This window comes from Aspergillus foveolatus, assembly GCF_047715535.1.
Source record: "Aspergillus foveolatus strain CBS 279.81 unplaced genomic scaffold BDW70scaffold_4, whole genome shotgun sequence".
Taxonomy (NCBI): Eukaryota; Fungi; Ascomycota; class Eurotiomycetes; order Eurotiales; family Aspergillaceae; genus Aspergillus; species Aspergillus foveolatus.
Genome location: NW_027396068.1, coordinates 135,547 through 162,678, shown reverse-complemented (window position 1 = coordinate 162,678; position 27,132 = coordinate 135,547). Strand labels below are relative to the sequence as shown.

The window sequence follows — 27,132 nt, the reverse complement described above, 5'->3', positions numbered from 1 at the left end:
TGAGCTGTCTTGGCCATCCACAAACAGCATTTTCATGTTCCTGATGCTGGAGTCTAGTCACCGTATCCCACAGTATCCCATTACCACATTTACGCAGCAAGAATGGCCGGCTTGAGAAAATAATACTGCTAAGTAGAATATGGGATGGCTGGAGATTAGCCCCAGAGGATAGATTTAATGAAATGAGGTATAGGCAGACTCAACCAAGTGAGGTCTAAACTGGTCCCTATAAAGCCTAGCTTTTCCCAGCTTGACTGAAGCATAGGCTGGAATCACGATTGGTCGACTGGATCCACTAAGATGCAGGGAAATATCCTTATATGGGATAGCCTTTACTACTCCACCATTCACACTTCGGATTTCTTGATAAGAGACCCACTCAGGTACGAGATTTCAGCCGCAGATGGGAGCCCAAACATTTAACGCCCTCCAACTGAGCAGCGCCAGCGCTTCTCAGTCCACCGAGTATCCTGACCTGTTGTTTTGCTTCGACTCCAGCTACACCCCAGTCCTACACCAATGGCTCCAAGGCTAGCCATTCCGCCATGGCTCACCCCACTCACCAGCTGGACCCTTATCCAGACTCTCACCAGTCTAACAGTAACATTCACACCGTCCGCCTCGTCTCTCCGGTATGTGGCCGCAGCAATGACCGCTCTTTGCGCTTATATATTCCAAACGAGCATCCAAACCCACTACTCAGGAGCGCCCGCATCAGGCCCGCTGGTTGCCATGTGCTGGGTGAACGTGCTCAACGCGATCGACCTGCTGGTCCTCAGTCGGGCCTCGTTCGACGCCTACTTCTCATATAGGCGAAGTAAAGAGGAGAAGAAAGACTCGCTGCGCTCCAGCACCGAGGACTCGACAAAGGACAGGCTTCTCCTGGCTCTGACTTTGCCCTACAACTACCGCCGCATCAACACCCCCTGGCAACTCTCACGGCTGCCAGTCCTGACCCCTTCCTCATTCCCGTCCTCGCTCACGGTAAATAACCGGCGGAAATTCCTCTTGCACTCTACCGTGAAGCTCATCCTCGCCATCGTCATAATGCACATTCCACTCCTCGACCCCAGCGATCCCGTTGTTCTGCAGGCGGTCTCACAACTCGATCGATCGAAATCAGTTCTCCTTCTACCGCTTCGCGCCTTTACCCAGAAGGACGGGTTGCATACGCTCTGGCTTCAGGCTCGCTTCACGCTGGCATTTGGGATAGTCGTCCGCGCGACCATTGTCGCCGCCTACACAGCCGGCTCTATCTTCGCTGTTATGCTTGGCGGGGATCCCGCCGAGTGGCCGCCTGTGGCGGGGAGTCTGAGCGAGGCGTGGACATTGAGCAGGCTATGGGGGTGCGTTTTCTTTTCCTTTCCTTTATTTCCCCTTCCCACCGTCTAGAATTCGTTAGCCAAGAGTTCACTAATATCGCACAGACAAGCATGGCACCAAACCCTTCGCCAGCCACTGGCATCAAACGCAACCTTCCTCGCAGCACTCGCTGGCTTTGCACCCAAGAGCACCGGGGCGCACTGGATCCGCGTCCTGATTACCTTTGTGGAATCGGGCGTCGTCCACTCGGCCTGTGATATGGGCTTCGGCATCCCCTTTGGAGAGAGCGGGGGAGTGGCATTTTTTTCCCTTCAGATACTGGGACTCTTACTCGAGTCTGTCTGTCAGAGTATTGCTGCAAGGGTCGGCTTGAGGACTGGGCCCAGTTTTAGTAGAGCGGTCGGGTATATATGGGTATCTGTGTTCATGCTATGGACAGCGCCTGTTTGGGCTAACCCGATTCTGGTGAATTTGGCGAGCGACGGAGTCAAGGTGATGAGTCCTTGGCTTGGGTTTCCGGCCGGGAGTTTTTGATCTGGCCAATTCTCGTATTGACAACGGAAGAGGCAGAAGTAGACTGTATTAGAGTACTGGGTAGGCGGATTGAGGTGGATGCATCTGGCTAAACCAGAATAGACACTTCGAATAGACTGTTGGACCGTTCTAGACTTCTAGATATCTTCAAATTGATTATGATCTATTCATGTATTTCTCACAGTGCTATGATCACATTCAGGACAAGTGCGGCCATCGCGAAGGCCAGAAGTGGGCTATTTCCCGCCCCAACGGCGCCGTCCGTCTCGGCGGGGCCGTCAGGTTGTGTCCCAGTTCCGCCAGATATACCCTGGTCAACATTCGTCGCCTCTGCGTCCTCTCCGCTACCCGTGTTTGTGCCCGTACTTGTAGCAGTCGTGCTCGTGGTCACAGTCCTACTCGGGAATATGGGCTCATTCGTCCACCCACTCGGCAGGATCAGACTCGAACCCCCAAGCGAAACCGTCGCAGTCGTGACGGGGTCACCCACATCCTCTGCTCCCGGGACCGCATCGTCGCCACTCCCAATCTCGAGGATCCGGTCGTTCCCGGGCTCGGTGTTGGCCTGAGCGAGCGAAATCTCGTTGTTATCCAAGTCAAAGACGACATATGCACTTCTGAGAAATGTATCGCCTAGTATGGGAAAGAGGTCGGTATTCGGCAGAATACCAAATAGGCAGCTCTCTTCGTTGGTGTTGTTGGGCAGCTGGAGTGCGTCCCTGCCGGGGCCGGAGATCGCATCCCGCAGCACAAGCTCACGGAGTGGGATGCGGATCGTCACGCCGCTGAATGTGAACGTCAGATTGTAGTCTTCTCGGCCGACGAGGTATGTGTCGCACGGTACGTAGCCGAACTGCTCTGGTTCGTACAAGTGCACGTCGAGGTCGGAGAAGATCTGCGCGACTATGTTCGAGGGGAGGTACGTGAGTGTCGCGCCGGAGTCGAGGAGCGCGACGAAGGGGAATTCCTGCTCCCCAGTGGTCGACCTTGTTTCCGAGTATGATTTTGTAATATCGTCCGAGGCGGACTCAACACCCATCCCCGTGAGCGTGAGCCAGAGGTGGATGTAGTGCCCATTGTACCTCACGACGGGAAGTGTCCGCAAGGGACCGGTGTAGTGGGCGGTGTTGACCCCGCCGAAGAGGATAGTCCCTTCGTCGGAACCCAGCCGGTTGAGCCAGAGACTGTACGCGTTCGAAGAGGTGATGTTGCTGGCCACGAGCCGTTCGGGGAGGTTGGGGTAGCGGTAGGTCGAGACAACGTTTGTACTGTAGCCGATGCCTAGGATCCCCTCTACCGATCCGGGTCAAGTTAGCAGACGGAATATTTTCTAAAACGTCGAGCGGTAGACGCACTGTCTATGCTGGATTCGACCGCGACGGCGAACTGAACCTCTGAGACCTCGGCATCTGCGACCGTCAGGGTGTCGATCCCATAGTACCCCTCCGCCCACGAACTATCGCCGTACACGATCGAGAACTCGTCGGATAGCCCGTCAAACGAGGTCGAAGCAGTGGGATCGTACGTCCCCGAGTCGTCGCACCGCGCCCCTCGAACATCGCAGACCGGGTTCTCGCTGTATACGACCCAGAGATCGGCACTGCCTGTGTCGACAGAAACCTCGACAGCTTGCGGGGGATCGCCGATGGTCAGGTTCGTGGAATAGATGTCGCCGCCCATCTACCGATCAGCACTGTTAAACGGATTCTGCGTCGAGCGGAGAGTGAACAAACCGAATCGCCGTGGAGATCGACGGCCACCGTACCAGTCTGCCGCTTGAACCGCCGCCGGTCTCGTCCTACGGGGTCATTGTGCTGGTTTCGCCGCAGTCCAAGCTGGAGAACGTGGGGCGAGTCGCTCTCATGAAGAGATAGGCTGCATAGACCCTGCAGTGCAAAAGCCACGAGCGAGTAAACCAGAAGAACTCCCATACTGACTCTCGTACTGACTCTTGTCCTATCGTGCTGACTCTTGTACTTCGTACCGATTCTCGTACTGACGCTCTCTGACCTCCCCGCATGAGACCAGCTGGTGGGAAGCAAGAAAATCCTGGGAAGACGGGGCTTTAATACCCACCGGCATCAGTCATCGTCGTTCTCGATCATCGTGGCGATCTGCAGGACGGACGAAGCCCGGGTTCCGACAGACGGCGGGCGTGTTCGTGTTGCATCCTGGGCACTGACCGTGCGCCACTGGGAGGTTTTGTCGTCAGCTCTGCTAAGAGCTTGGCCCGCGTTCTGGCGACGAGATTGGCGGTCCAAGTTGAGGGAAGCTGAGCTCAGCAGTGACTGGTACGCTAGCGATTCAGAAAGGCGGAGTGCAAGGTCTTATTGGGGGGGAAGTTTGATGGTAATGGAAGGCTGTAAACTAGACCGTGTGGAACGGTGTTTGCCTGTTGACTGTGAAACACATGACGAGTTGGACTTGAAACGGATACCGCTGATCTCAGGGCCTTGTCGCGTCTTTTGTAGGTATGAGACCGCTGAGACCACTGAGATTGCTGAAAAACAGCTGAAGAACCCCTATTCAGGATGACTACGAAGTATGTAGTCGATGGATGAATATACATAATTTTTTCTCATTTCCCCCCCTCCTTTTCCCCCAGGTGTGGCAACGTCGGCTATGCACTCGGCTGTATGTCGTTACCTATACCGCGACGGCCTTCGCCATGATAGATCCCATAGGGCTTGTGCTTATAGCTTGGGCCTATAAAAGCTGAAGTCACTGGGGTTGTACCTGGCGATGCGGGGGCTACAATGGGAGATGGAGATGGACCACGGCTCCATCTTTAGCGGAGCACCTATGGGAGAATGCCGTACCCACACTGTTGAGTCGCCCCTGATGATCGGGAGATATCTTCGTAATTAGCTGACAGGCCCAACGTACTCAGAGTAGAGAGATAATGTTAGGATGCATTCCCATTTCGATCCTATCATTTGCAGGCAGCTGGATGGCTGCCTCTGCCTTGTCAGCAAAGTCGAATCACGCAATTTCTCTTGGCGTTGAGCAATTCAATAAGACCCATAAGACGTTGACAGCGATATTCCATCTGGCGAGCCCCGCCAAATTGCATATTCTGCTGATTTGAATATAAGATCTCGATCCCCGTAAGATGATTGTCGTCGGGTCGTCGCTTGGTCGCGCCGCCTGTCCAGTCGTCCATCCATTGCCGATTGTCATCGAGCTTCATCAAGCTATTGTCACTGTGATCAAGATCGACAGCACGAATGTAACCACGGTGATCTAGTCCATCAGCCCAGTTGCCTTCTCAGTTCTCAATCGCGACCTCGACCGACTCACCGCCGTTGTCAAGAACCCGATGCAGTTCAGTTCCCAACCGCCCGCGTATACCGTCCCCAGCGCGATCGCACTCTGCTGTTTCCAGAACCGATGCGCTCCCAGGATCGCCGTCACGATTGCCGCGCAATGGCACGTCACCGATAGCGGGACGCCGACTTCATGGTATCCGAGGCCTTTGCTTGAGCCGGCAAACTGAAGGCGGAACAGCTGGGCGATCAGGACGCCTTGCATTGCGAGGATCACGGAGGTCCGGATATACGCGAGAAACGTTCGTTCGAGAGCTGGTGCGTCAGAAGCGTTAGCAGTGTTCATCAGCGATCGATCTTGACCCGTCTTTCCTCGATCTTCGATCCATGTTCCCGGCTATCCCCTTCACAACAGGCAGGCCGAGACAAAAGGGGGGACAGGGAAATACCGAAATAATCCCGATTCTTCTTCTGTGCCACTGTCAGGACCACATGCCTCGTCCAAAACCGCTGAATGCGCCCGAGGAGCCCCTCGCGTCGTGGCCGCTGCGTCTGGCTGGTCGAGGTCCGCGATACCGTCCGCCGCGTGGTGATGCGGTATTCTCCCGAGGAGATCGACACGCCTGAATCGTCGTCCTGCTGAGTTTCGATCTCGTGCAACTCCAGGTTGTCTGGGTCTAGGTGGGCTTCGCTGCGCGGAGTGTGCGGTCGCGGGCTGGCGCTGGTGTCGGTGTGGGATGACCGTGAGTCGGGTCTCGGCTCAAGCCCCATGGGGTCGGCGACAGCTTTGGGGCGAGGAGGAAGGTGGTCTGCCATTATGGATGAACTGGACCGAAACTCACATATTTACTGCTGATGCAGCATGAACTGAATCAGATGGGCGAGGAACCTGGAAGAGAAATCGGGAATCCCTCAGCCAAATGCGGGTCTGGTCCCGATGCGGGCCGTTGGAGTTGGAGAGTGAGATCATTGGCCCCGCAACAAGTATAGCTCTCCATCGGGTATTTAAAATTATCGAATTGTGAACAGAAGGCATCACCTTCAAAGCACCAATACTCAAACTAACAATTTCTTCTTAAGACGCCCAGAAGTCATCCGACCGTCGCCTATCCTTGAGCCCTTGACGCAGAAACCTGTTTTCTCATCTGAGCAGTACGGCTGTCGTTAGGTGGACGGGGCAGCACTGAATTATGCTATTTAAGGAAACAATGTTTAAGAATCAATGTACGAGCAGAGCAGGTGAATTCTGATGTCTCTCGATCCAGATATCATACCTCGTCCTTGAAACGGAGCTCCCCGGTTGGAGCGCCGGGCTTACATGGGGCGCCATATAGGTAGAACAGAGTCCAGCACCGGTTGCCAGTTAAGATGTATCAGTAGCAAAGTGTTATCAGTAGGCTACCTGTTTGAGACACATTTGAGGTCTTCTACGATTGGAGCTGTGGTTCTCAAATACTTGTCTCCGCACACTGATAGGACCGCCGCACGAGTACAGCACAATATCAACAGTGCATTGGCGGGATAGACATGGGATGTCCAATGGCTAGGGCGTTTTAAAGCCGCTGTAGTATGTACTGCAAATAGAGAGTTTGAATGGAGCAAACAATAAGGTGACCCCATCTCTGTCTTTAAGCTGGTAAGAGTGTTTGTCAGTAGAAGGATGCTGTTAGAGGAGGCTCACTACACCAAGCTCTTATTTATCAATCGTGCTCTATAGCCAGTATTTAGCCCAGTACAATTCTTCATTGATTTCTTTTTCTTTTTCTTTTTCTTTTTTCTTTCGCCTGTGTTGACGGCATTCAGGATGATAATCCTCTATATACACAAGGAGATCTGTCTGCAGCCACTTCCCAAGGCATTGTGGACGGGTCTCAGCCTCCAATCCTTGTTCAGAGACAACAGTTCATGCTCTCTAACATCGAGCCTTTGAGAAAAGGAGATAATATAGGTCAGACCACCGTCCCTGAAAGCCGATGTCCGGATGGCCCCATGCGCTCAGCGCTATGGCCGCGATAGAGATCATGGCGCCTTCCAGACCTATGATGGTAGTCTCGTCATTCGCTAGATGGCTATCAGATTCACCACTCGATTATGCAACGCGGAACAACGCTTCGAATAGATGCAAGCAGTTGCAAAACCCTGGAATACAAGGAACGCTACCCAAGTCTTGGAGGCCCGGATGCCAGCACTGTCGGGGTTCAGCACAACACGGTTAAATGAGTCTGGAAGAATCCGTCGCGGTTGACTCGAGCCGTTCAGTCCGGAACGGCAATTGATAGATCCTCCAGGCAAGCTTCAGACAAATTACCAGGTACAAAGTCAAAAACGCCACCTGGATGGAAGCCCGGCGATCATGATGTTGATTCCGACTTGCACTGTGGAACTGTCATTGCAAGTCGTGATTGCGCCACCTGCTGCTTGGAGTAGCAAGAATAATATATCACAAGCTACGAAGATGAGGGAGTAGCTTTGCTGCTTGATCCGGGATTCGCGTGGTGTATACAGCCACGATCCGCGCAAACGAGACATCATTGGCCGCGCTTAGAAAGGCCGGTGTAATGTTGAGACATACCATGTATTTGAAACGCGACAACCTGCCAGATAATTGTCCAGTAGGTCCTGGCTTGGTATCTGGCAAATGATGGTATACTCACATGGTGAACCACTATCGATAAATGGATTGCCTCTCACCTGAATGCGTGCCGCATACCCCATACCAGAAACAGACCGCAGACCGTACTGGTCATGAATGACCATGTTCTGGTGCGAATGCCCACCGTAAGCTTGACGGGAATAAGGAGGCGAAGACGGCCACGTTGAAGCCGTTGCCGCCGAGGTTGAGCAGGTATGAAGTATGCGCGAGGGATAAGGGACATGTCTGGAGAGTATATTGCTGACTGCTGATGATCCAGGGTGCAGGTGCCGTCACTGCCGATGTCATTGTGACTTGTTAGAAAGTCGTAGCTTGCTCAGTGTGCTATACGAAAGAGGTGGTTCTGTATAGGGAAGCTTAGGGTTCCCGCCGCGGACGGGACCACATATTCAAGAGACAGGCAGGCGACATTTTGTATATATAGCACGACAACAGAACCAAAGAACGTAAGCATAATGTCCACGTCTAACAGATATCGGTCGATGCGTGAAGCCATTTACTACCTCTCGTGCTAGTGGGGGCCGCGTAAAAGAGTGTCTGCGTCTGTGGCTCGCATATACGACGATGCTCCATTTGGCCCAGCAGCAGTCTGCCGAGCAACCTTGATTAGTTCAAATATTTTGAGTAATTCTATGATTGAAATGATTTCTATCTTTTGTCCAGCTGCATTATCCAATCACAATGCAGGCCAGCTCATCCCAGGAGCACTCGCTATTCCACCCTCAGCCTCCCCGGGCCGGCGATATTGCAGTTATAGCCCCGAGCCAGGCTCACGAACGTCGACATGGACTGAATCGACCTGAGAAAGCTCAGGAATGTTGTTCTCTGGAGACAGTCAGACAATTTCAATCTCAATCACTCGCGTCAAGACACGAGCCGCGGCGCCGCTCGACCAGATTCCTTCGTAGCGGCGCCATCGGCGCAGCAGAAACAACGCCTCCTGTCTCACCAGCCAGTCGCGGCTCTTGAACCCGCGAAATAACAGGGGTGCGGTGATCCTATGTTGACGGTGAACGTCGGCATCGGCTTCAGGCTCGGGGCGGCCGTCAGCAGTTGCTTCACCATCTCCACGGCACGCTGGAAGCGCGCGAAGTATGCGTTGAATTCCGTCTTTCGTGGCAGTTGCTGCGCCCCTACGCTAAAGAGGATATAGAGGATTATTCTCCATTACTCGAGCAGCATCCAGGCGTTGTGACCCCCTGCGAAAAGCACGCTTGATGGACGAGGGCTGATTTTTTGATCTGCCTTCTCTCTAGCAAGGCAGTTCATGCAGTTGACGCGAGAACGCAACGAGGCCGCTTGCTCCCCAGCAGTACGAGCCCGACCAGGCTATCATGAATGCGCTGGCCTTGTCGATGGTGTTTACGGTCTCCGGTGGCGCCCTCAGTATCAGGGGAATAAACAGGACCGTACGCCGTCCTGCACAGGGCCTCTGGTGTGCTGGATGATAACCAGCCCCAGATTAGTCCCGCAAGGCCCTGGCTATCGCCAAGCTCGTTGCGCTCTGCCGGGCCCGGTCCTCCAATTCGCCTCCAAGAGTTCCAGGCCTGACCGCAGATGAAGCCAGCCGACTGCGCGTCTTCTTGGAGGAGCATGATGGAGACCAGGACGATGCATATGATCATCACAAGTTATGTGCTCTGGGGGCCCACCCGGTCAGCCAGCAGTCGTTGCCGAAGACAGGTTATGGCTTTGTGGCACTACTGTAGAGAGAACGCCGCGTCGCCGCGTTCATTGCCCTATCATCGCGCTGTCCGCGTTGCCCATGCGTAGCTGTAAGAAATGCTCATTGAGCGAGCCCAGGCTGATGACGGCGTGGCAGACCGCCGGCTGCTCCACGCTGACCTGGTGGACCAATCGCTGCCAGAACTCATCGTAGAAGTAGCCTGCACACTGCACGGCGGTAATCTTCCGGAAAAAGTCCAGGTAGCGTCGCTAGATCGAGCTCAGATCCGCTTGACCTGCACGCAATACAGGCGCCAATGGCTCCGGGTAGTAGGCGCCGGAGCTTCTCGAGCTGTCTGGGGCCCGGTCTCCCTGACGGGCAGCTCGAGCCCGATGATCTGGCGTTACCCGATACTCGCATATACATCCAGTGGGGATAAAAGCGAGGCATGACGGCCGGCCTTCGTCGCATTCCTAAGGCGGCTTCTATTCGCCCTTTGAGTGGCTATACCCCAGTCTACATGTGCGAAGACCATACTTGCATATCGTACAGCCAGTGCCCACTTTCGGCCGACTTTCCCGATTCTTTATCTCCTTTCCACTCTTCTCGCTAGGTGACTGCCTCATTCTCAGGCCCTCGTTGTTCAAGTCCAGCTCTGCGGATGTCCAAACGGCGGAAGCTGACCCTCAAGTCAGCCAGTTTCACTCGTTCCAGGCAGCAAATACACAAATGAGCGTAATACGCACCAGTATAGGTAACTAGTTGATTAGTCTACCAATCTCTAGTTAAGTCCTTCATATCTAATAGCAAGCGAGATCTTACGCCCTCTTACCCAAGTGTCCGGGAAGCCCAGGGGCGTTGTGGCTTACGAGAACAGGGCCACTGGGCCAGGCCATCTTTCTATCTTTCTAACTCCGTCTTCTCGCAGTTCAGAAAATGGAAGCTATAGAGCGACGCCGTGGAATGTGTTCTGCAGATTGTCAAAGTTTCTGAACGGCAACGTTAGACTGTAACTTTGCTAGCCTACTTACAACTGCCACAGCGATGACCAAGAGGTCAAGAGGCCATGCTAAACGCTTGATGATGTAAGAAGACTCGCTATTTGGCCTAACAGACATAAATCTTTTGTACTTTGTATTTCTATCCGTGCTAGACCCCAGGTGCTCGCAGCCCAATCATGGAGTCCCGGAGGACACCGACGTCAGCACCTTGTCATCCTGTGCCAGTTCCCTTGGGAATCGTTCAATGATCATCCATGACCCAGAGAGGCTCTCAATATGTCCTATAAAAGACGGTCTGTCTTGGTTCATTTTCATTCTCGTCCACATCTTCCAGGAACTCCCATGGACGGGTTGTGCTACACGGACTAAGGTGTGACATTCGAAGCTTTGCAAAAACCTGAGACATAGTAACGACTGAGCGAGTGTACAGATGTACAGGCTATCAAGACCTAGATACCACTGAGTCACTGTGCCATGTCCGGCGTGGAACCTATCTGAGGATAGTAAACGAATATCGGCATCACTTTGTAGTCTGGGTGGATAGCATTTGTAGTAAATTATAAGTCTAAATAGCTCACTTGTAGTATCTAGATGAGCTTAGAGATCTCGAGCTGATCTGGCTCCTTTGGCTTGGGTTGATTGGGATTTGGGCAGTTCAAGACAGACATTGATGTTATGACTGGTTTTCAAGACTGCAAGAAGATTACGCAGCAGCGTCTTCAAACTTGATGAATCTGTCTGTCTCGTGCTTCCTTCCTACAAACCTTTCCAAGAATTCGGGGTCCATATATCGCTGACGCGTATGGAATTTTGGTCCTCAAGTGTGGATGGGCCATCCACATGCCGACGGTTGAGTTTCAGATCCTAATGCGACTCCAGTGTAACGAGGACCGTAGCGCGATAATAGAGAGGATGCTCATCATGGCCATCCTGATCTCCGAGAGTTCATGATACGCTCTGAGTGGCGGCATTGCAACGACTGTCCAGAATGTTATATGGCTCGTTCGAGAGAAACAGCTACGGGTCTCGGGGATCTCAAGCAAACGCATCTATCTCGTTTCGGCCAAAAAGACCCCTTCCTACCCAGCAGCTCTTAGGCAAGGGCTAAGCCCCCTTACTTGCATAGAGTCGTACAATCGTATCACGATCTCGGGATTTACTTCAGGGTCTGACAGCGGGAACTCCCTCAAACCGAAACCGGAGCTCCACAGAGAGATAGATACATATGCCCCTCTTTCCCTCTTCTGCATACGAAAGCATCAAGAGAAGGGACATACTTGGTGATCTGGTATCCCAATCTACACTTTTCGCCGCGCCAGAACCGAATTCGAGGTGGATTCGACAGAACCCCATACAAGCATAAGGAGCTCTCCCAGCCGCTCATCCACGTACCCTATCCGGCTTTTGCTCCGGCAACAGTCTTGATTCCTGGCGTTGATCGGGGCTTTTAAATCCTGTAAGGCGGGCTCGATACGTTTTGCCAAAGGTGGAGAACATCCAGCCTACAGCAGCAAATGCAATCATGCGCTTCATTCCCTCCCTATCCACGTTGGCTCTTATCTCGCGCGCAGGAATCTTTTTCTCGGCTGTCATAACAGTCGGCTTGAACGCGAGATTTCTCATAAATACTTCCTGGGCCAATGACCTGCTGATCTACATTATCGTCATTGCATCTTTCAGCGTCCTAGCATGCCTCGTCCCGCCATACCTTAATTTCCTCTTCGATGCCTTCTGGGCGTTGGCAAGTGCCCTGTGTCAGGCTTTCGCGCTGGTCATTCAGGTGTGTACTGCTACTCATACTCGGCTGACTCGGCCGACGTCAGCTCGTCCTGTCTTTGTAGTGTCGCTAATAGGAGAGCCTGACTAGTTTACCGACTCTCCCTGCTATGGCTTCCGACCGGAAAGCGAGGATGAGGTGACATGCTCAACGTATAAGGCTGGAACGGCATTTGCGTTCTTGATGGCTACGGGGTGGGGAACAAGTGCGCTTCTTGTGGGTGTTCCCTCCCCTAGATTAAATATTGAATGCCTTGGACCTCAGGCTGACGGGACATTGCAGGGCCTTATCCGCATTATAGGCGTCGTCTTCAACATCGGCCAAAATAACAGGCACCTGTACGCATTGATCAGTTCAGTGGACTGACGACCCTGACCTTTCATGTGCTTACAGTGATCAATTCAGACCGCCAGTACAGGAAACGCCGAACGAGAGGGAAGCCTTTGGAAAAGACAGGCATGAAGAGAAAGTACAGTCACTCGAGAGCATAAAGGAAAGAGGCAGGATTAAGTTCGTCTTTTCTTCTTTCGGATGAAATTTGCTGATATTCCAGGGGTTTCGGAAACGACCATTTCGCGCGGTACTTCATCTGCTATGGGATTCTCGGCGCCGTCCTGCTTGCCATACTGCTACCTATTCTGCAAGTTTATTCATCCCCTCCGTATAGAGAGGAGTGAGCTAATACCTTGGTTCGTACCAGAATCATATACGCCGTCCCGGCCTTCGCAACCTACCTCCTCAACGAGAGCCCCCTGCCTCCCCTGCAGGTCTCTCTCCTCACCCCTACAAACGACAGCATCCGGTTCTCTGCCTCGAGTGAGATCAAAGTCCCTGGCGCGCTGACCATGCATCTTGACTCGATGCACGCAGAGATCTTCCGGCCGCAACCCAGAGGGAGGGCCAAAGAGGACTCGATCCCGCTTGCAGAGGTTGACATCTCCAAGCTACACTTCAAGGGAAACCAGAAGGTTACCATGAAGAACCAGACGCTAAAACTCGGGGACGTGGGCCAGTTTGCAAAATTAGTCGAGGATGCCACGTACCACTCGTCTTTCCGGGCTGCGATGCACGCGAAGGCCAAGGTCGGGCTGGCAGGGCTGAAAACGAGTATTGATATAACTAAGGAAGTGGAGATGCCCGGTATGTGGCAGCCCTACATGAAATCTAGGCACTTTCCTACGTCGACCAGGCGCTAATGGCAATATCACACGTACTAGGCTTTAGCAACTTCACTGAACTTGCAATCAGCAACCTCACTATCAGAGAACGCGATGACCAGGGCAACAACATATTCGCCGAGACTGTTCTTTTCAATCCAACTCTAGCATCAGTCACGCTCGTACGTCTCCCCTTCTATTTATCCGCATTAGAAAGCGCATGCAAAACTGACCGTTACGGGACATAGGGCGACGTGACCCTCTCCATCCTGGCCGCCAACCACTCTATCGGAACGGCAACGAGCAGCATAAACAACGTCAAGCCCGGGAACAATACCCTGAGCATCCGTGCATTCCTCGATGGCGAGGTACTGGAAGAGAACATCTCTGGAATTATTCGAGAGCAGATTCCGTACCTTCGGAAGGGGGATATCAGGATCACGGCGGCTGGCAAGTCAGTGGTGTATGACGGTCAGCATCTCGAATACTGGGAAACAGCGTTGCAGGCCGTCAGAGTCGAGGTGACGAGGTCGGTGAGGGAGATGGTGGATATGGTCCTTGATACGCTTGACGGGGATGAAATTGACGGTGAAGATGGAGATAATTCTGGCTTTGAAATCTTCGGGTTTGAAATTGATCTTCCCAGGGTCCAAGATGGGGTAAGATCTGTTGTTGAGGGGCTTATTGAACAGATCATGGATACTGCCAAAGGGCTGGATGAGGATGAGGAAGACAGGTTCACGGAGGGGTTGGCTGTTCTTGGGAGGTTGGTATTGCGACTGCTGCAGGTTCTTGGGGTTCTGTAGACCTGATAGCGTGTTCAGTAGGTTTAACCATGTGTATTCTTTGCCTATCATACGCCAGAAGTAAACTACACGGACAGACAGGTCAGAATGACGAAGCTTACCGGAAACGCACGCGACATAGTCTTGATGTTAGTTGGCTTAGCCTCATATCCCTAGTCATATCCTTGCTCTGCCATTCGAGCAGGAGAAGCCAGTCTAGCCTGTGATCTTCGCTAACCCAACTATCTCTAGTATTGTCCAATTGTTTTGGCCTGGTACTCTGGAGGCTGCCTCTTATATCATTTACTAGTCAGATAATCAACAAGGTTAGTCGCGCAGCGGCTGGTGAGGGCCAGATTTTGGATTCATCAAAGGCCTGTACGAGCCCTAACCGTGACAGTGATTATAACTTAGCACGAAGGTTACAAAAGTAACCGTTTCGCAGTGCTATATCTTGACTTAACGGATTGCTACCAAGCCTTGAATAGACTCAGTTTAGGTGTTTCCATAGACCAGAGTCATTCTTTTGGAACACCTAATCGACAATACTGCTTGGCTAGGTGTTGGTCTGGAAAATGGGCGGGTAGCGCGCTCCAGCTGGTGTGAAGCTCAGCACGACAGCATTGATCTGATCCAGCTCCTCATCCGAAACCTCCACGATCTTGCTGTTTTCTTCCACCCGCTCAGGCGTCGACGATCCGGGGATTGGGATAATCGTCGTGTTCAGCCGCTGCGACATTGCGATCGTCCAGTTGATGGCCAGCTGCGCGGGGGTGCAGCCTTTGCGCACGGCAATATCCTCGACCTTGCTCACGAGCTGCAGGTTCCTTTCAAAGTTCTCCTGCTGAAAACGCGGAAAGTCGAACTGTACCAGTAGCGAGTCCATAGGCAGGTCAGAGTGTTTTTTCAGCTGACCAGTCAACATACCTCGTCCGATGGGCGAGTAAGCGACGATCGGGATCCCGTACTGCGCACAGGCAGCTGCGACGCCATTATCCAAGATATCGGGTGTAAACCTGAGCCATCGAAATCAATGCGCGAACAATTGGATGAGAATGCAATTTCGGGAAAGAAACCTACATAGAAAGCTCGGCCTCGACGGCAACGATCTTGGTATAATTGACGGCCTCGTGGATGGTCTCGGCGCGCACCTCGGACAGCGCAACGCCCCCGATCTTACCCGTCTGCACATACTCCTTGTCGATGATGCCAAAGGTGACGTCGAGGGGGATGTTAGGGTCACGGCGCCCGAACTCGAACATGTCGATCTTCTTGCGGCCCTTGAGCTGGGCGATGCAGTCGTCCAGGGTGCGGCGGGTGTTCTCAGGCGAGGCATCGAGCTGGTGGGTTTTGGGATTAACGCCGCCCTTGATGCTAAGGACAACCTTGTCGGCATCCTCGGGGTATTTTTCAAAGTAACGTTCGAGCAGGACGAGACTGTTGTAGTCGGGGGTGCCGTAAAACTCGGCCCCGTTCCAGCAGTAGCCTGCCGGTGTCAGTGCTGGCGCTGTCCGGGGAGAACAGTCTGCCAGGAGAGACCGGAGACGTACAACCGTTAACGATGGCAGCCCGCATAGTGGCGAATGCCTGCTCTTGGGGTGGAGGAGTCGAGCGCCAGGTCAGTCCCATCAGGCCCAGCCCGATGGGCCCTACTTCCTTGCCGACGAGCACTGGCATTGATCTAGAGTCGAGATCTGCTTTCTGATGAAAACTAGATGGAAGGGGTTTCTGACGGAGTGATGGAGTTCGAGCTTGATGAGCTGGATGGTGGCAGAAGTGATACTGAGAATCTCTGTTTATAACTCGAATATCGACTTAACGCCGGGTCTAACGCCGGTCAGCCTGCATCTCGAGACTGCTGCTGCATCCTTGTTGCTCTCGCTACCAATCATCGTACCTTGTCTCCAGCCCATCACTCATCCTTACCGGGTTCTTATCTCCATCTCCGGCTGATCATTGTCATCGTCGATTTTGCCGTCGGCATCATTAGCTCCATCCGGTAACATCCTCATCAATCCTGGTCATCGTCATCGTCGCCGTCTCTGCTCCCGTCTGTCAGTAAGCCGCTGCCGCTCCAGAAACCGCATCATGTTAGAGTTTACCTCTTATGGCTCCGGCTAGAAGAGTGGCCGTCCTTGAGCGTCTCCAGATTACTGCAGGTGTGCGCATGGGCTCCGCAAGCCTCAATGTGGTCGTGTCCCAGACTAGATCTCACGTCGCGTGGATAAACAACACCGGCGGCGTCAGACTTCCGGAGCGCCTCCTGGCTGTAGTCGCTGATAATGCGGCTCCGGTGGACTGACCGTACCCGGGCATGTCGGGTACGACCGCACGGAAGCCCTGCGCAGTGAAGTCCAGTTGCGGCTTTCATATTGTGCCCGAGACCAGCCGGCCGTGGAAGATGAGGGTAAGGTGCCCGTCGTGGGCAAGCGGCCAGTAATTAATCTTATTCTTGCCATAAGTCACCCTATGGTCGGTCGACACGTGCTCTGGCAACATCTGGTCGGTGATATCGTCGTTGCTATTAAACGGCCTTCCCACTCTTCTACAGCTAAGGTCTTACTTGCCGGTTGGTTACTGTTATAGCATAGCACTTTCACGGCATACTTGGTAATATACAGAGTTTTGGGTACATAGAAGGCGCGCAAACCGTAGTACCCCCTCAGGAATTGGCATTGCCTTGCGGAGCCGAAATTTGACAGATATAGCACCCCTCGCTCGTGTCTGTGCCTCGTTGATCGTCAACAAGTATCATACAGAGGCAGGCCTTAGTTCTGGGGACATGGGCCTATCACCACGAGTCATGTGCGCATAATCATCTAAAGGAAAGCTTCAGCTATGCGAAAGGCAGGAATCACATCTACCTTGACTGGAAAGAGTTTGCAAGATAACTCTGTGCGACCTTCTCCAGCCGGGACAGTCCAGTCTCCAATATCGAGTGTTGGGCCCGCTGGGCCTCTGATATCTAGACCCTTACTGCTACTGCAATCTTGCATTTGCATTACAGCGCAGGGTGTAACCATTTATTTGCAAGCATATAGTCTCTTTGCGGATTCAGGGCTAACAATGGAAAGCGAAACCACCAGACCTTCCTCATCGGTCTGCCCTTTTCTCCTTCAGGCTGTTTATTCCAGAGACGATTGATCACTGGGTGACACAAAAAGCCCAAAAACCACGCAGTATCTGCATCTGTTGCTGGCCAGCCCAAGAAACAGTCGGATTCCCATAAACTGCTACTTACCCTTCACGCAGCCTGTCAATCTAGTGAAATCATGCGGTTATTTACTGGCTTGTTGTGATCCTATTGAAAGTCAGGAAATATAAGGCAGCGCAAATTATTTATTCTTTTTATTTTTATTTGTTATTTTAATCCCTATTATTCTTCTTTAAAGTTGGTTTCAATTAATCTGATCCTTTTTTGTTGTCTTTTGTTTGATTTTATTTGATTTTTATTTTTTTTTTTTCGTTTCATAGAACAATTGTTCGCACCACCCACGCTGGGACGCGGTCAAGCACAAGAAGAGGGCATAACATATCATCAGCCAGTCTTCTCGTCTGTGATCTATATACCGATCTCGGATTAGGATAAAAGAAACTAAGTCGGATATGCCCGCGCAGCTCCTCCAGGAGTCTGCGTAAATGATTTCAGGGTCCGGTAACAGAACTACCGAGGTGGTTGTCCAAATTGGCCCTTCTGAGCCAAGAGAAGGCTCAAATTGTCTTCCTGATCCCAAATTTTATAGTTTTACCATATCCTTGACGGCACAGGCAGTCCTAAGGATGCCCAAGCAGCAGTCACGGGCCCAATCTCTGGTCCCATCCTTCTGGGCCCCCCGCATCTCCCAATTCTCCCTACGGAGCAACGGCCGATGAGAGGCACGATCTCTCCAACAACGGAATTACCGACACCTACTTCCCACCATTACCTCCACAATCAAGCCCAAAAATCATCGGACCAGACCTCCGCCCGGAGGGAGATCCGCGCCGTTCACCTCTCTGTCCACCTCTCTGAATTCATCTGCTGCGAATGAACGACTGTCTCGCGAACGGCCACTACACGGGTGACGTCACCTTCTTCACTACCACACACCCTTGAGCACACTTTGAGAGATCAACATGTTCAACGATTATGACGAAGGCCGGTCGCCGGCATGGCAACCGTGCACCGCCAGATCCCGCGGCCGGGACGAACCGACGACGCATACGCCTGTCGAGATGGTCTTTCATGATTCTGTACACCCTTCAGGCGGTCGTATAATGGGTGACCCGTGCTCATGAGAGTAGCATGTCCTCTCATTCAACAAGTTGGAAGGGGAGGGTCAGATAGAGAGGCCAACCAGGCTTAGTTCGTCGTTTGCCGGGACGGGAGGTCGGTTTTTGCGGGGGGTATGCTGGGATTGGGGGAATATTAATCAGGATGAGCCGGGTTCGACCGATTGACCGAGTGGAGAAAGTATATTTTTAGCTTGTTTGTTGTCAATGGAGAGAGATGGCCGTCATAGAGTTGATCGGTTAGAAGATGGGTTAGTGTACAGCTGTTGTATGGGATAATACGAGGGCGGGCCTCCGGTTTGAATTAGGGCCAGTCTCGTTCTCACTAAAGGTCTGAGAGTCCAATTCAGCCAGATGAGATCTCATTTCCGATCGCAGCACTATAGACTGGCTCATGCTCAACTGCGTCGTCTTCTAGTAAGCCCTAACAGCTCCACCCTTGGCCAGAACGTCGGCCAGGCCAACGCCTCAGCCCCCAATCTTGAAACTAGCCCTGGCCTCAGGGATCAGAGCAATTGTAGGAAGCTTTAAAGGGACGCCCCATTGATTAGTGAAATGAGCGAGGCACTGGTGGAGGGCCGTCACACCTGGCCGAAACCAATCCTGCCAGGAACATCCAATCCGAGCAATGGCCAAGCCACGATTACACTAAGATCAGGTCTTAGTCTCCTAGACGGCCTCGTCCTGTGGCCGGGGTAAAGGATTTTTTCCGAATTAAGGCATCATCGACATTCCTCCGCTCGCTCCACGCTGCGTCAGTCACCCGCGTCGCGCATGTCACTTGAGTCTGTGGAGCAGACGGGCGCTGCCACAGGCACTCTCAATTATACACGGTAGTTTCTCATTCAGTTCTATCCTGTCATACCATACAGTAAGCATCTGGACGAAATTCAGCCACTACATGGTGGTTGCTCCCCTAGCCGGATATAAACTCCAGCCATACCCGTTTAGCGACGGAGAGGCGTTCAGGTACAGAGCCTTCCATCCAGGCGTTTCTCCCGCCATCTCTATGCACGCTAGGCCCTGAAACCCAATTCCAGCAGGATACCTTCCTTCCCCCGTCTTCTCTTGTTTCGGGTGCCTGGTCGAGTCTAGTCCCTGTTCTGCTCGGAGACGAATCCTTGCAGTCTACGCGAGGTGCAATCCTTCCACACTCGTGGGCGATTTTTGCCGGCTGGTCTGTAGTCATGAGTTCCCTTTTATCCTTTAGTCTGCCCTATATATCAGGTCAATCGCCTTCTACCGGTCCCACCCCACACCCCTCCTGTTCCTTGTTTCCGCTGCTTTCAGCCCTGCAATTATTCACTCCGGGAAGCAGATCCAAACCCAGCTGGTATGGTCGGTCAATAGGTCGGCATGGAGAGACGCACGTATGGATTCGAGACGACCATCTCCAGAGACGCCGATAAGGGCGTCTTTAGTGTCAACAATGCAGCGCTTCACATGGCCACACTCCGTGTGAAGCCGCAGCTTCTCACCAAGAGGATGCTGAAGGTACGCTTCTATCTCAGCTGAGCCGGCCTTGTATGGATAAAGAGAATCTGACATAGATTGATTAGCTCTACTGGTGTATCGGCGTGGCCATGCTGAACTCGTGTATAAACGGCTATAACGGTTCGCTCATGGGGTCGATAAACAGCTACAGACAGTACCGCGAGTACTTTGGTTTCGATCTGGAAGAGGGGACCTCGACGACGGGCATCGTGTATGCCATTTACACAATCGGGAATATCGTCGGTTCGTTCTTTGCCGGCCCGTTTACGGATTTTCGAGGTACGTTCGACCTTACCTGAACCTTTGCTCTCCTCTCTCTATTATTTGCCCGGAGCCTGGCTTTTCGAGTACTGACTGAGCAGGCCGCCGCATGGGCATGGCTATCGGCGCGCTCTGGATCATAGTCGGCACTATTGTGCAAGCAACATGTCACAACCTCGGCGGGTTCATGGCCGGCCGGTTTCTGCTCGGTTTCGGCGTCGCAACCTCTGCCACAGCGGGACCCGCATATGTATCAGAGATGGCACACCCGGCGTACCGCGGTGCCATGACGGGCTTGTACAATGTGTTGTGGTTTGGCGGCGGCATCCCGGGGACGTTTATCCCCTGGCGCACCAGCATGATTGACGGGACGCAGAGTTGGCGCATCCCGGTCTGGTTGCAGATGGTGTTTTCCGGGCTGGTCTTGCTGCTCTGTTTTACTATACCGGAGGTATATACCTACACCATCCTTGCCCTGGACTCGCCGAGTTAGCATGAAGAGGAGCTAATCACTCGGATGCCATAGAGCCCCCGCTGGCTTATCTCTTGCGACAGACACGAGGCTGCGATCCGCGTGCTCGCCGAATACCACGGCGAGGGTGACCGGAACTCTCCTCTCGTGCAGCTCGAGTACCGCGAGATGGTCGAGGATATCTCCAACGTCGGCGCCGACAAGCGGTGGTGGGACTACCGGGAGCTTTTTGATAGTCGAGAGACGCGGTACCGGTCTATGCTTGTTGTGTTCATGGGTACCTACCCCCGGTCCTTCGCTTCTGGCATGAACAGAGGAAGTGGTATGCTAATGAGTGATCTGCAGCCTTCTTCGGCCAATGGTCTGGCAATGGCCCGGTCTCCTACTACTACCCGCAAATGCTCGCGGGCGCCGGCATATCCTCGAATCACACACAGCTCCTGCTGCAGGGTTTGCAGAATATCGTACAGTTCACCGGCGCGATCTTTGGCGCCCTGATCACCGACCGCGTCGGGCGTCGTCCACAGCTCCTCGTATCAACCTCGATCATCGTCTTCCTCTTCGCGATAATCACCGCGCTGAACGCGACGAACGTCCAAGTTGCCGGAGATGGCGGCGGAGTCGTCGCAAAAAGCAGCGTCACAGCGCGCGCGCAGATCGCGATGATTTTCATCTTTGGGTTCGTGTATTCGGCCGGGTGGACGCCGAACCAGGCCATGTACCCTGTGGAGTGTTTGCGGTATGAGAGCCGGGCAAAGGGGATGGGAATGAATAATGTACGTACACCCTCCTCTCTTTATATGGTCCCGATTTCATTCGTGTCAAGTATTCTTGTCATGATGGCCATGGCTAACCAAGGAGGTAGTTTTTCATTAACATTGCCTCCTTCTACAACACCTTTGTCACAGGAATCGCCTTCACGCGGATCGGGTGGAAGTATTATTTCCTCTTTATATTTTGGTGCACATTTGAAGTGCTGGTTATCTATTTCCTGTTTGTGGAGACGAGTAAGCGTACGCTCGAGGAGTTGACGGTGATCTTTCAACAAAAACGACCTGTGCAGGCGAGTCTGGATAAGGAGGAGATTTTTATCTCGGGAGACGAGATTATAGAGGTTAGAAGTTGGTAGATGTCTATATTCTTTCCCATAAAATGAATTGGAGTCCCTTTGTCGAGTCGGCCTGGTAAATAAGTGGAGTTTTTATAAGGTTACAAGCATGTGCCTAAGGAAACGGCAGTCTGTATATATTCACTACAAAAATGAGGTGAGTAAAATGCAGTCTTGCCCGAAGAGAGGCAGGCTTTAGTTAAGTTCACTTCTGAGATTGAGGTTCGTATCTGAAACTCCATCACCGTCGCTGTCAGAAACATTCCAGTAGATGAAGCGGATTACCATCAACTACTAGCCAGCCATATTACTTCCAGCTAGCGGACTGTATCTGGTACTGTGAAACCATGAATCCAAGCTAAATCTGATGCTATAACCCCTCTCTTCAGTTTAATGACCTTTTTCCATCATTCCTAGTTAGACAAAGACCAGAACCTTAGTCTTCGGTTAACGCCTAGCACTCTATCCGCACCGTACAGGAATCATGACGCAGTAATGTCCCGTTAGTCTGAGAGAGCATAAGCAGTGTTTTTCATTTTAGCCTTGGCTGGTGGTCTTTGGTCTCAGAACCAACTTTCACCCCTGATACTGAAGAACCTTAGGATCACTACGCAGCAGTGACTTTGCTACTAGATGTAATCCATTATATGACCCGGGTCCTTTGACCAGTAAATCCCCAGTGCCACTCCTTAGATACGGTGATACTCTTGTTTGATTATTGCCTTAAGATATCCCTAGACCCCCATGGCTACAGCAGCTTTCTGTGCGGACTAGCGCAGACTGCCCTTTGTCTGAAGGTCCTGCGGACGGTCCATCTGGTCGAGAATAATGGAGGTGAGTCGAACATGCCCAGGCTATTACTGCAGCTTTATTGGTCAGCGCAAGTGACCTCAAGGGACTTCTAGTCTAGTCTATTTTAAAAAAAATGGCGAAAACTTTTGCCTATACATGACCTGTTGCTATCTAGCTCTTTACCATCTGCAATGTTGCAATGGTAGATTCCATAGCCCACACGTCACAAAACCAGCCCAGTGGTAAGGTGTCTCTGTCATCGTCATCAACCTGAATACGCAGTGCCGCTTCTGCAGTGCTTTAGCTATGTTGACCGAGTCCTAGTCATTGATACCTGCAGCATCTACGGTGGCTTCCAACGAAGCATTGCATCAACGAATGCTTCCAAAAACATTCGGTCGTCCTGACTACGGATGGGCCACATGGTTCCAATCACTGCTCTTGTGATAGTGGAGGAAGAAGTAGCTGATCAGTCTGAGCCAGACTGGCTTCACAAGTATCCAACACCAATCAGACCACTGTCGAAACTCAACAGAAGCCCGATCTTCTTCAGCCAACCTGAAAGTACAGGAGATGCGGGATGGGTGTGATCAAGAGATCAAGAGTACAGGAGGACGTTGATCCTTGAACCGGCGATTGGAAAAGTTTGAACTGGTCCAGCGCGAGCGCAGTTTACTATACTGTCGAGGAGGACTGCCAATGGTGGTACTGACACTGACACGTACGATAAGACTTCATCGATGATCCTGGATCCAGGGTGCAATGATCTCCTGCTGCAACAAGAATATTCGGAGTTTGTACAAGAGCAAGTCTGAAAACTTGACGAGATAGAGGTTCGAGAAAAATTGATATTGCTGGCAAATCTTTCCGGACTTTTCTGTGCGCCAATGTCAAAACAAGTAAGAAGAGAGTATAGAGTCTCTGTTGTCAATGTACAAGAGAGGATAGTGAACAACTGTGTTTAGGCATTCCTGCTTCTTGATAAAAATATACTCGGGCCATTACATCTCTTCTCTGTGCATGGTCAAGCTGACACGGGCTTTATTAGGTTAATACCATAACTTGGCATTTTCTGCACTTCCATGATCTTAACAGGTTGCTACAGCTTTAGTAGGGGTCTCAATATATCAAGTACTCGATGAAGTAAGTTTTTAAACCCTCACTGGTGCCACTCAGATTTTAGGTTGTATATTTGGATATAAGTATCCATGTTCACATTCTCAGCATACGTCCCAAGATGAACGGGAAAGGCCTGGCTAGGCTAACGGAGGAAGAAGATTAAGAAATCACCATCTGTAAAAGCGAAATTCTCCTGCTTTCTTGTCGACTATTTTCAGCTCATGGTATGCCTATTTCTCCATTGTCAACAAGGCAGACACCGGGGTTGACTTAGGATTGTAGCTTACAGATCTGTGACCTGTCACTCACTTTTAATCACCATAAGATAGGTATATAAGAGAAGATTCATTGGACATCGTTGAAATCGGGGTGCGACAGTTGTTGCCTTTGAATTAGGAACTTCGGGTTGTCATAATTTCTTGGAGCATCACTAGAAGGAAATTGCAGAGTTTGCACGTCGGCATCAAGGCGGCACCAGGTCCCATAGGCCTACGCTATCTGGATTCCGGTCATGAGCCAGGCTACACCCTTGGGGCCCAGGATTTCCTCCAGACTGAGCCAAGAATACACCAGCTCATCCGATTCGCTCTTATCATAAGCAACATCATCTTGAACTGGCTTTTTGTTCTTGCAGAACACTCTCAGCTCTTTGCATGCCAAATCTCCATTCTTCTTCAGGTATTCCCGTATAACGTCGCCAGAGCTCATGAGAATCCAGCTTCCTACCTCAACTCCGCCGGATACAAGCCCCATTGCACGTGCATTCTGGGCTGAGCCTTGCACAACGTGGTGAATCGGATGACGATGTTCGAAAATGCATGGAAACCGAAGGCTCTGCGGTCCATGCAGAGGCTAGTGGTGTACAGAGCCAACTAGAGTAAAAAAGAGCGCCCTAAAGTCAGAAATCAGCGGATAGGGGAGAAGTTCATGTGAGAGCGAACAATCATGATTCTTGTGCCATATTCCTTATATTTTTTTCTCCAAAAAAAGGTGGCCACAGTACAAATAGTTCTTATTGACATGATAATGTATAAGTTTGGCCGGCGATAGCCATTTGAACACCCGCATATCATATCTACCATGCAGCGATTACATTGGGTTCTGTTTGACGTTTTTATTATCCTAATACTGGCATTCATATCAATAATATATTGATTCTGTTGCCAGCTAGAGTAGATTGTAAATTCATTGCCTGTTTGTGTATGCGCATGCAAATTGGTGGGAACTGGGTAATAAAATAAAAGATGAAAAGGGGCTCATGTGCAAGTCACTGTAACCATAGCTCGCTCTTAGCAGGAACAATATCCGAACGAGAGAATTGACCCTATCTTGCGCAGCTCTGATTAGTTTAAACCTGATGCCCCGCTTCAGGGCACCAGCACCCCGGGTCTTGGCAGGGTTGACACTGCTTAACAAAGGAGCGGCCTGCCCCTTCGATGAGACTTGTTCATCTTTTTATGTGTTGGATAACTGGATGGCACATTAATCCTAATTGCCCAGTATGACGTCCTCCATGAACTGGAGGCTGTCTCTTGTCATTGTATCAGTCTTCACTGTAACTAGTAAGTTTCGTATATCGTCCGTGGTTGATTTCTTTTCTTTTTTTATTTTGTATTTTGTCTATTTCATGCTCTTGTCGCAGAAATACTGACTAGCTAGTGTCGGTCATGGCCCAGGTTTGCACCCCAGAGTCATTGTATGGTTACGATTATATCTACTACATCGCCAATCAATCCACCCTTGATACTATAGCCAGCGAATGTACAAGCATAAATGGTAGCATTCATATCTCGAGCGACTACACTGGTTCTTTCTATTTACCCAATATCCGGAACATCAGCGGTGATATTTATTGGTCCGCAGACGCTGCGTATGTATATGCGACCGTGGACTCTACGGCGCGCCCTGTCACGTCATCAGGGAACTCAGTCTCGTTTCCAGATCTCGAGCACATTGATGGCAGCCTGAATCTCGAGTCTTATTTTTATACAAAAAACATTTCGGCCCCGAAATTGAGTTTGGTCGGTCGTTCGGTCCAAGTGGACTACGCGTACGATGTGGATCTGAGGTCACTCCAGCATGCAGAGGATGCGTCTTTCTTTGGAGATCTCTCGAGGTAGGCTCTTGTGGCTTTGTGGCTGGACCACGTCTTTTGAGGTTACAAGGGCTGATGGAGACGGCCTAGCTTACGACTTGACTCATTACAATCGGTCCATCAGACTCTTAGGATTTGTAATATGGACGGATGCAGTGGCAGCTTATCGCCAGTGACATCCTTAGAGCTATATCTCTTGTCGCTCGAATCGGCAACCTATATAGAGCTGGAGGGAAGGATATCAACGTGGGTTTTGCAGACTACCGTGTCCTTTCGCGGAGCCAAACTGATCCAGACTGAAACAGTTTAGCTGTACCAGAATTAACCAGTGTTGTAGGCTTGGAAACTTCACCAGCATATGATTCTTCTAAGGGTTTCCAATTGACAACGGCCGGTGGACCACCGCTCAACCTTGCATTCCCTCGCCTTGACACTGTCTATGGACTCTTCCAAGTATTTGGTAACATTGCAAGGTATTTACTTCTTGTTACTCGAGCCGGACATGAATATTGCCTGCTATGCTGACACTTAAATGGTTGCTCCTAGCCTCTCCATGCCCGAGATGATCGACACAAACATGACATTGGAAGTAAACGCGTTTGACCCACTTGCCATTGACCTTCCCTTACATCGAGTCCGTAAACTCGAATTACGCGGAAATATCTCAAGGCAAGTTCCAGAATCTCTCCAGTTTATGTGTCAGTGACATTTCCTGACTAAGCTTTATTCGAACAGTGTCAACCTACCCAATCTACGCCGGGCTTCCAACGGCATATTCATCAACTCCGACATGGCCCTTGACTGCGATGCAATAGAAGAAGCAATATTTCAAAACATAAGCATATCGAATGGCTCGAAAACCTGCTATGCCAAAGAGGCAGAATCAGAATCACATGGTCTCAGCACTGAAGACAAGGCTGGTATTGGTATTGGAAGCGGGTTTGCCGGCATAGTAATTTTCGTACTTATACCGCTTTATATCCGCCATCGGAAAAAGGAGAAAGAGCGTCTCAAGGCTGTTTCTGAGGCTGAACTGATGCCGCCGAGCTATCAGGCTGCTCAACAGGACCGGGCATCTCTGCCTGAGTATTCACCGGGTGAACATAGACCTGCCAGCAGTCCGCGCGAGACGTGATGACAACACATTACACTTGGTGTCATCCACTGAATAGCACCTGTATTATAATATATGCTGCCACTTATCTTAGAATTACCCATGTCTAAGCAAATCTCTGTCGCACCTCAGCCGGATGTCTCAGCCAAACCCTTAGGTTGTCAATATCAGCAGGCCCTGTTGAGTATGATGGAGGACTGAAAGGGCTGAACTCAGCGTGTAAGTATTCAGTATTTACCTTTT

At 51.4% G+C, this 27,132-nt stretch overlaps 9 protein-coding genes across 9 annotated transcripts; 4 read left to right on the top strand and 5 right to left on the bottom strand.

Moving 5' to 3' along the window:
* Window positions 1-431: 431 nt before the first annotated feature.
* Window positions 432-1,946, top strand: BDW70DRAFT_128304 (wax synthase family protein). Its single transcript, XM_073735414.1, has 2 exons — window positions 432-1,346; window positions 1,428-1,946. Exons 1-2 carry the CDS (start codon window positions 520-522, stop codon window positions 1,855-1,857), a joined length of 1,257 nt encoding a protein of 418 aa, XP_073599849.1. The 5' UTR covers window positions 432-519; the 3' UTR covers window positions 1,858-1,946.
* A 47-nt stretch (window positions 1,947-1,993) lies between these two features.
* BDW70DRAFT_81510 (pepsin-like aspartic protease) lies at window positions 1,994-3,845 on the bottom strand. Its single transcript, XM_073744922.1, has 2 exons — window positions 3,213-3,845; window positions 1,994-3,150 (listed from the first exon to the last, which is right to left on the bottom strand). Exons 1-2 carry the CDS (start codon window positions 3,535-3,537, stop codon window positions 2,036-2,038), a joined length of 1,440 nt encoding a protein of 479 aa, XP_073599848.1. The 5' UTR covers window positions 3,538-3,845; the 3' UTR covers window positions 1,994-2,035.
* A 1,150-nt stretch (window positions 3,846-4,995) lies between these two features.
* Window positions 4,996-6,230, bottom strand: BDW70DRAFT_81520 (DUF202 domain-containing protein). Its single transcript, XM_073744923.1, has 3 exons — window positions 5,573-6,230; window positions 5,158-5,438; window positions 4,996-5,100 (listed from the first exon to the last, which is right to left on the bottom strand). The coding sequence occupies exons 1-3, from the start codon at window positions 5,937-5,939 to the stop codon at window positions 5,047-5,049; spliced, it is 702 nt and encodes a 233-aa protein (XP_073599847.1). The 5' UTR covers window positions 5,940-6,230; the 3' UTR covers window positions 4,996-5,046.
* An 805-nt stretch (window positions 6,231-7,035) lies between these two features.
* On the bottom strand, window positions 7,036-8,064 carry BDW70DRAFT_147341 (uncharacterized protein; the record flags this gene model as incomplete). Its single annotated transcript, XM_073738702.1, has 5 exons — window positions 7,036-7,192; window positions 7,222-7,416; window positions 7,456-7,595; window positions 7,627-7,717; window positions 7,901-8,064. 5 exons carry the CDS (start codon window positions 8,062-8,064, stop codon window positions 7,036-7,038), a joined length of 747 nt encoding a protein of 248 aa, XP_073599846.1.
* A 977-nt stretch (window positions 8,065-9,041) lies between these two features.
* On the bottom strand, window positions 9,042-9,371 carry BDW70DRAFT_156200 (uncharacterized protein; the record flags this gene model as incomplete). The annotated part of the gene is made up of 1 exon (XM_073740156.1): window positions 9,042-9,371. The coding sequence occupies one exon, from the start codon at window positions 9,369-9,371 to the stop codon at window positions 9,042-9,044; it is 330 nt and encodes a 109-aa protein (XP_073599845.1).
* A 3,380-nt stretch (window positions 9,372-12,751) lies between these two features.
* On the top strand, window positions 12,752-14,697 carry BDW70DRAFT_169459 (uncharacterized protein; the record flags this gene model as incomplete). The annotated part of the gene is made up of 4 exons (XM_073742688.1): window positions 12,752-12,864; window positions 12,921-13,360; window positions 13,438-13,559; window positions 13,626-14,697. 4 exons carry the CDS (start codon window positions 12,752-12,754, stop codon window positions 14,181-14,183), a joined length of 1,233 nt encoding a protein of 410 aa, XP_073599844.1. The 3' UTR covers window positions 14,184-14,697.
* Window positions 14,698-14,718: 21 nt separating this feature from the next.
* BDW70DRAFT_156198 (aldo/keto reductase family protein) lies at window positions 14,719-15,839 on the bottom strand (the record flags this gene model as incomplete). Its single annotated transcript, XM_073740154.1, has 3 exons — window positions 14,719-15,178; window positions 15,243-15,648; window positions 15,713-15,839. The coding sequence occupies 3 exons, from the start codon at window positions 15,837-15,839 to the stop codon at window positions 14,719-14,721; spliced, it is 993 nt and encodes a 330-aa protein (XP_073599843.1).
* A 3,951-nt stretch (window positions 15,840-19,790) lies between these two features.
* Window positions 19,791-21,790, top strand: BDW70DRAFT_147338 (putative MFS lactose permease; the record flags this gene model as incomplete). Its single annotated transcript, XM_073738701.1, has 6 exons — window positions 19,791-19,928; window positions 19,994-20,207; window positions 20,291-20,640; window positions 20,716-20,938; window positions 21,007-21,437; window positions 21,527-21,790. The coding sequence occupies 6 exons, from the start codon at window positions 19,791-19,793 to the stop codon at window positions 21,788-21,790; spliced, it is 1,620 nt and encodes a 539-aa protein (XP_073599842.1).
* A 3,557-nt stretch (window positions 21,791-25,347) lies between these two features.
* BDW70DRAFT_147337 (uncharacterized protein) lies at window positions 25,348-26,910 on the top strand (the record flags this gene model as incomplete). Its single annotated transcript, XM_073738700.1, has 5 exons — window positions 25,348-25,796; window positions 25,866-26,021; window positions 26,081-26,248; window positions 26,322-26,372; window positions 26,511-26,910. 5 exons carry the CDS (start codon window positions 25,348-25,350, stop codon window positions 26,908-26,910), a joined length of 1,224 nt encoding a protein of 407 aa, XP_073599841.1.
* Window positions 26,911-27,132: the final 222 nt, after the last annotated feature.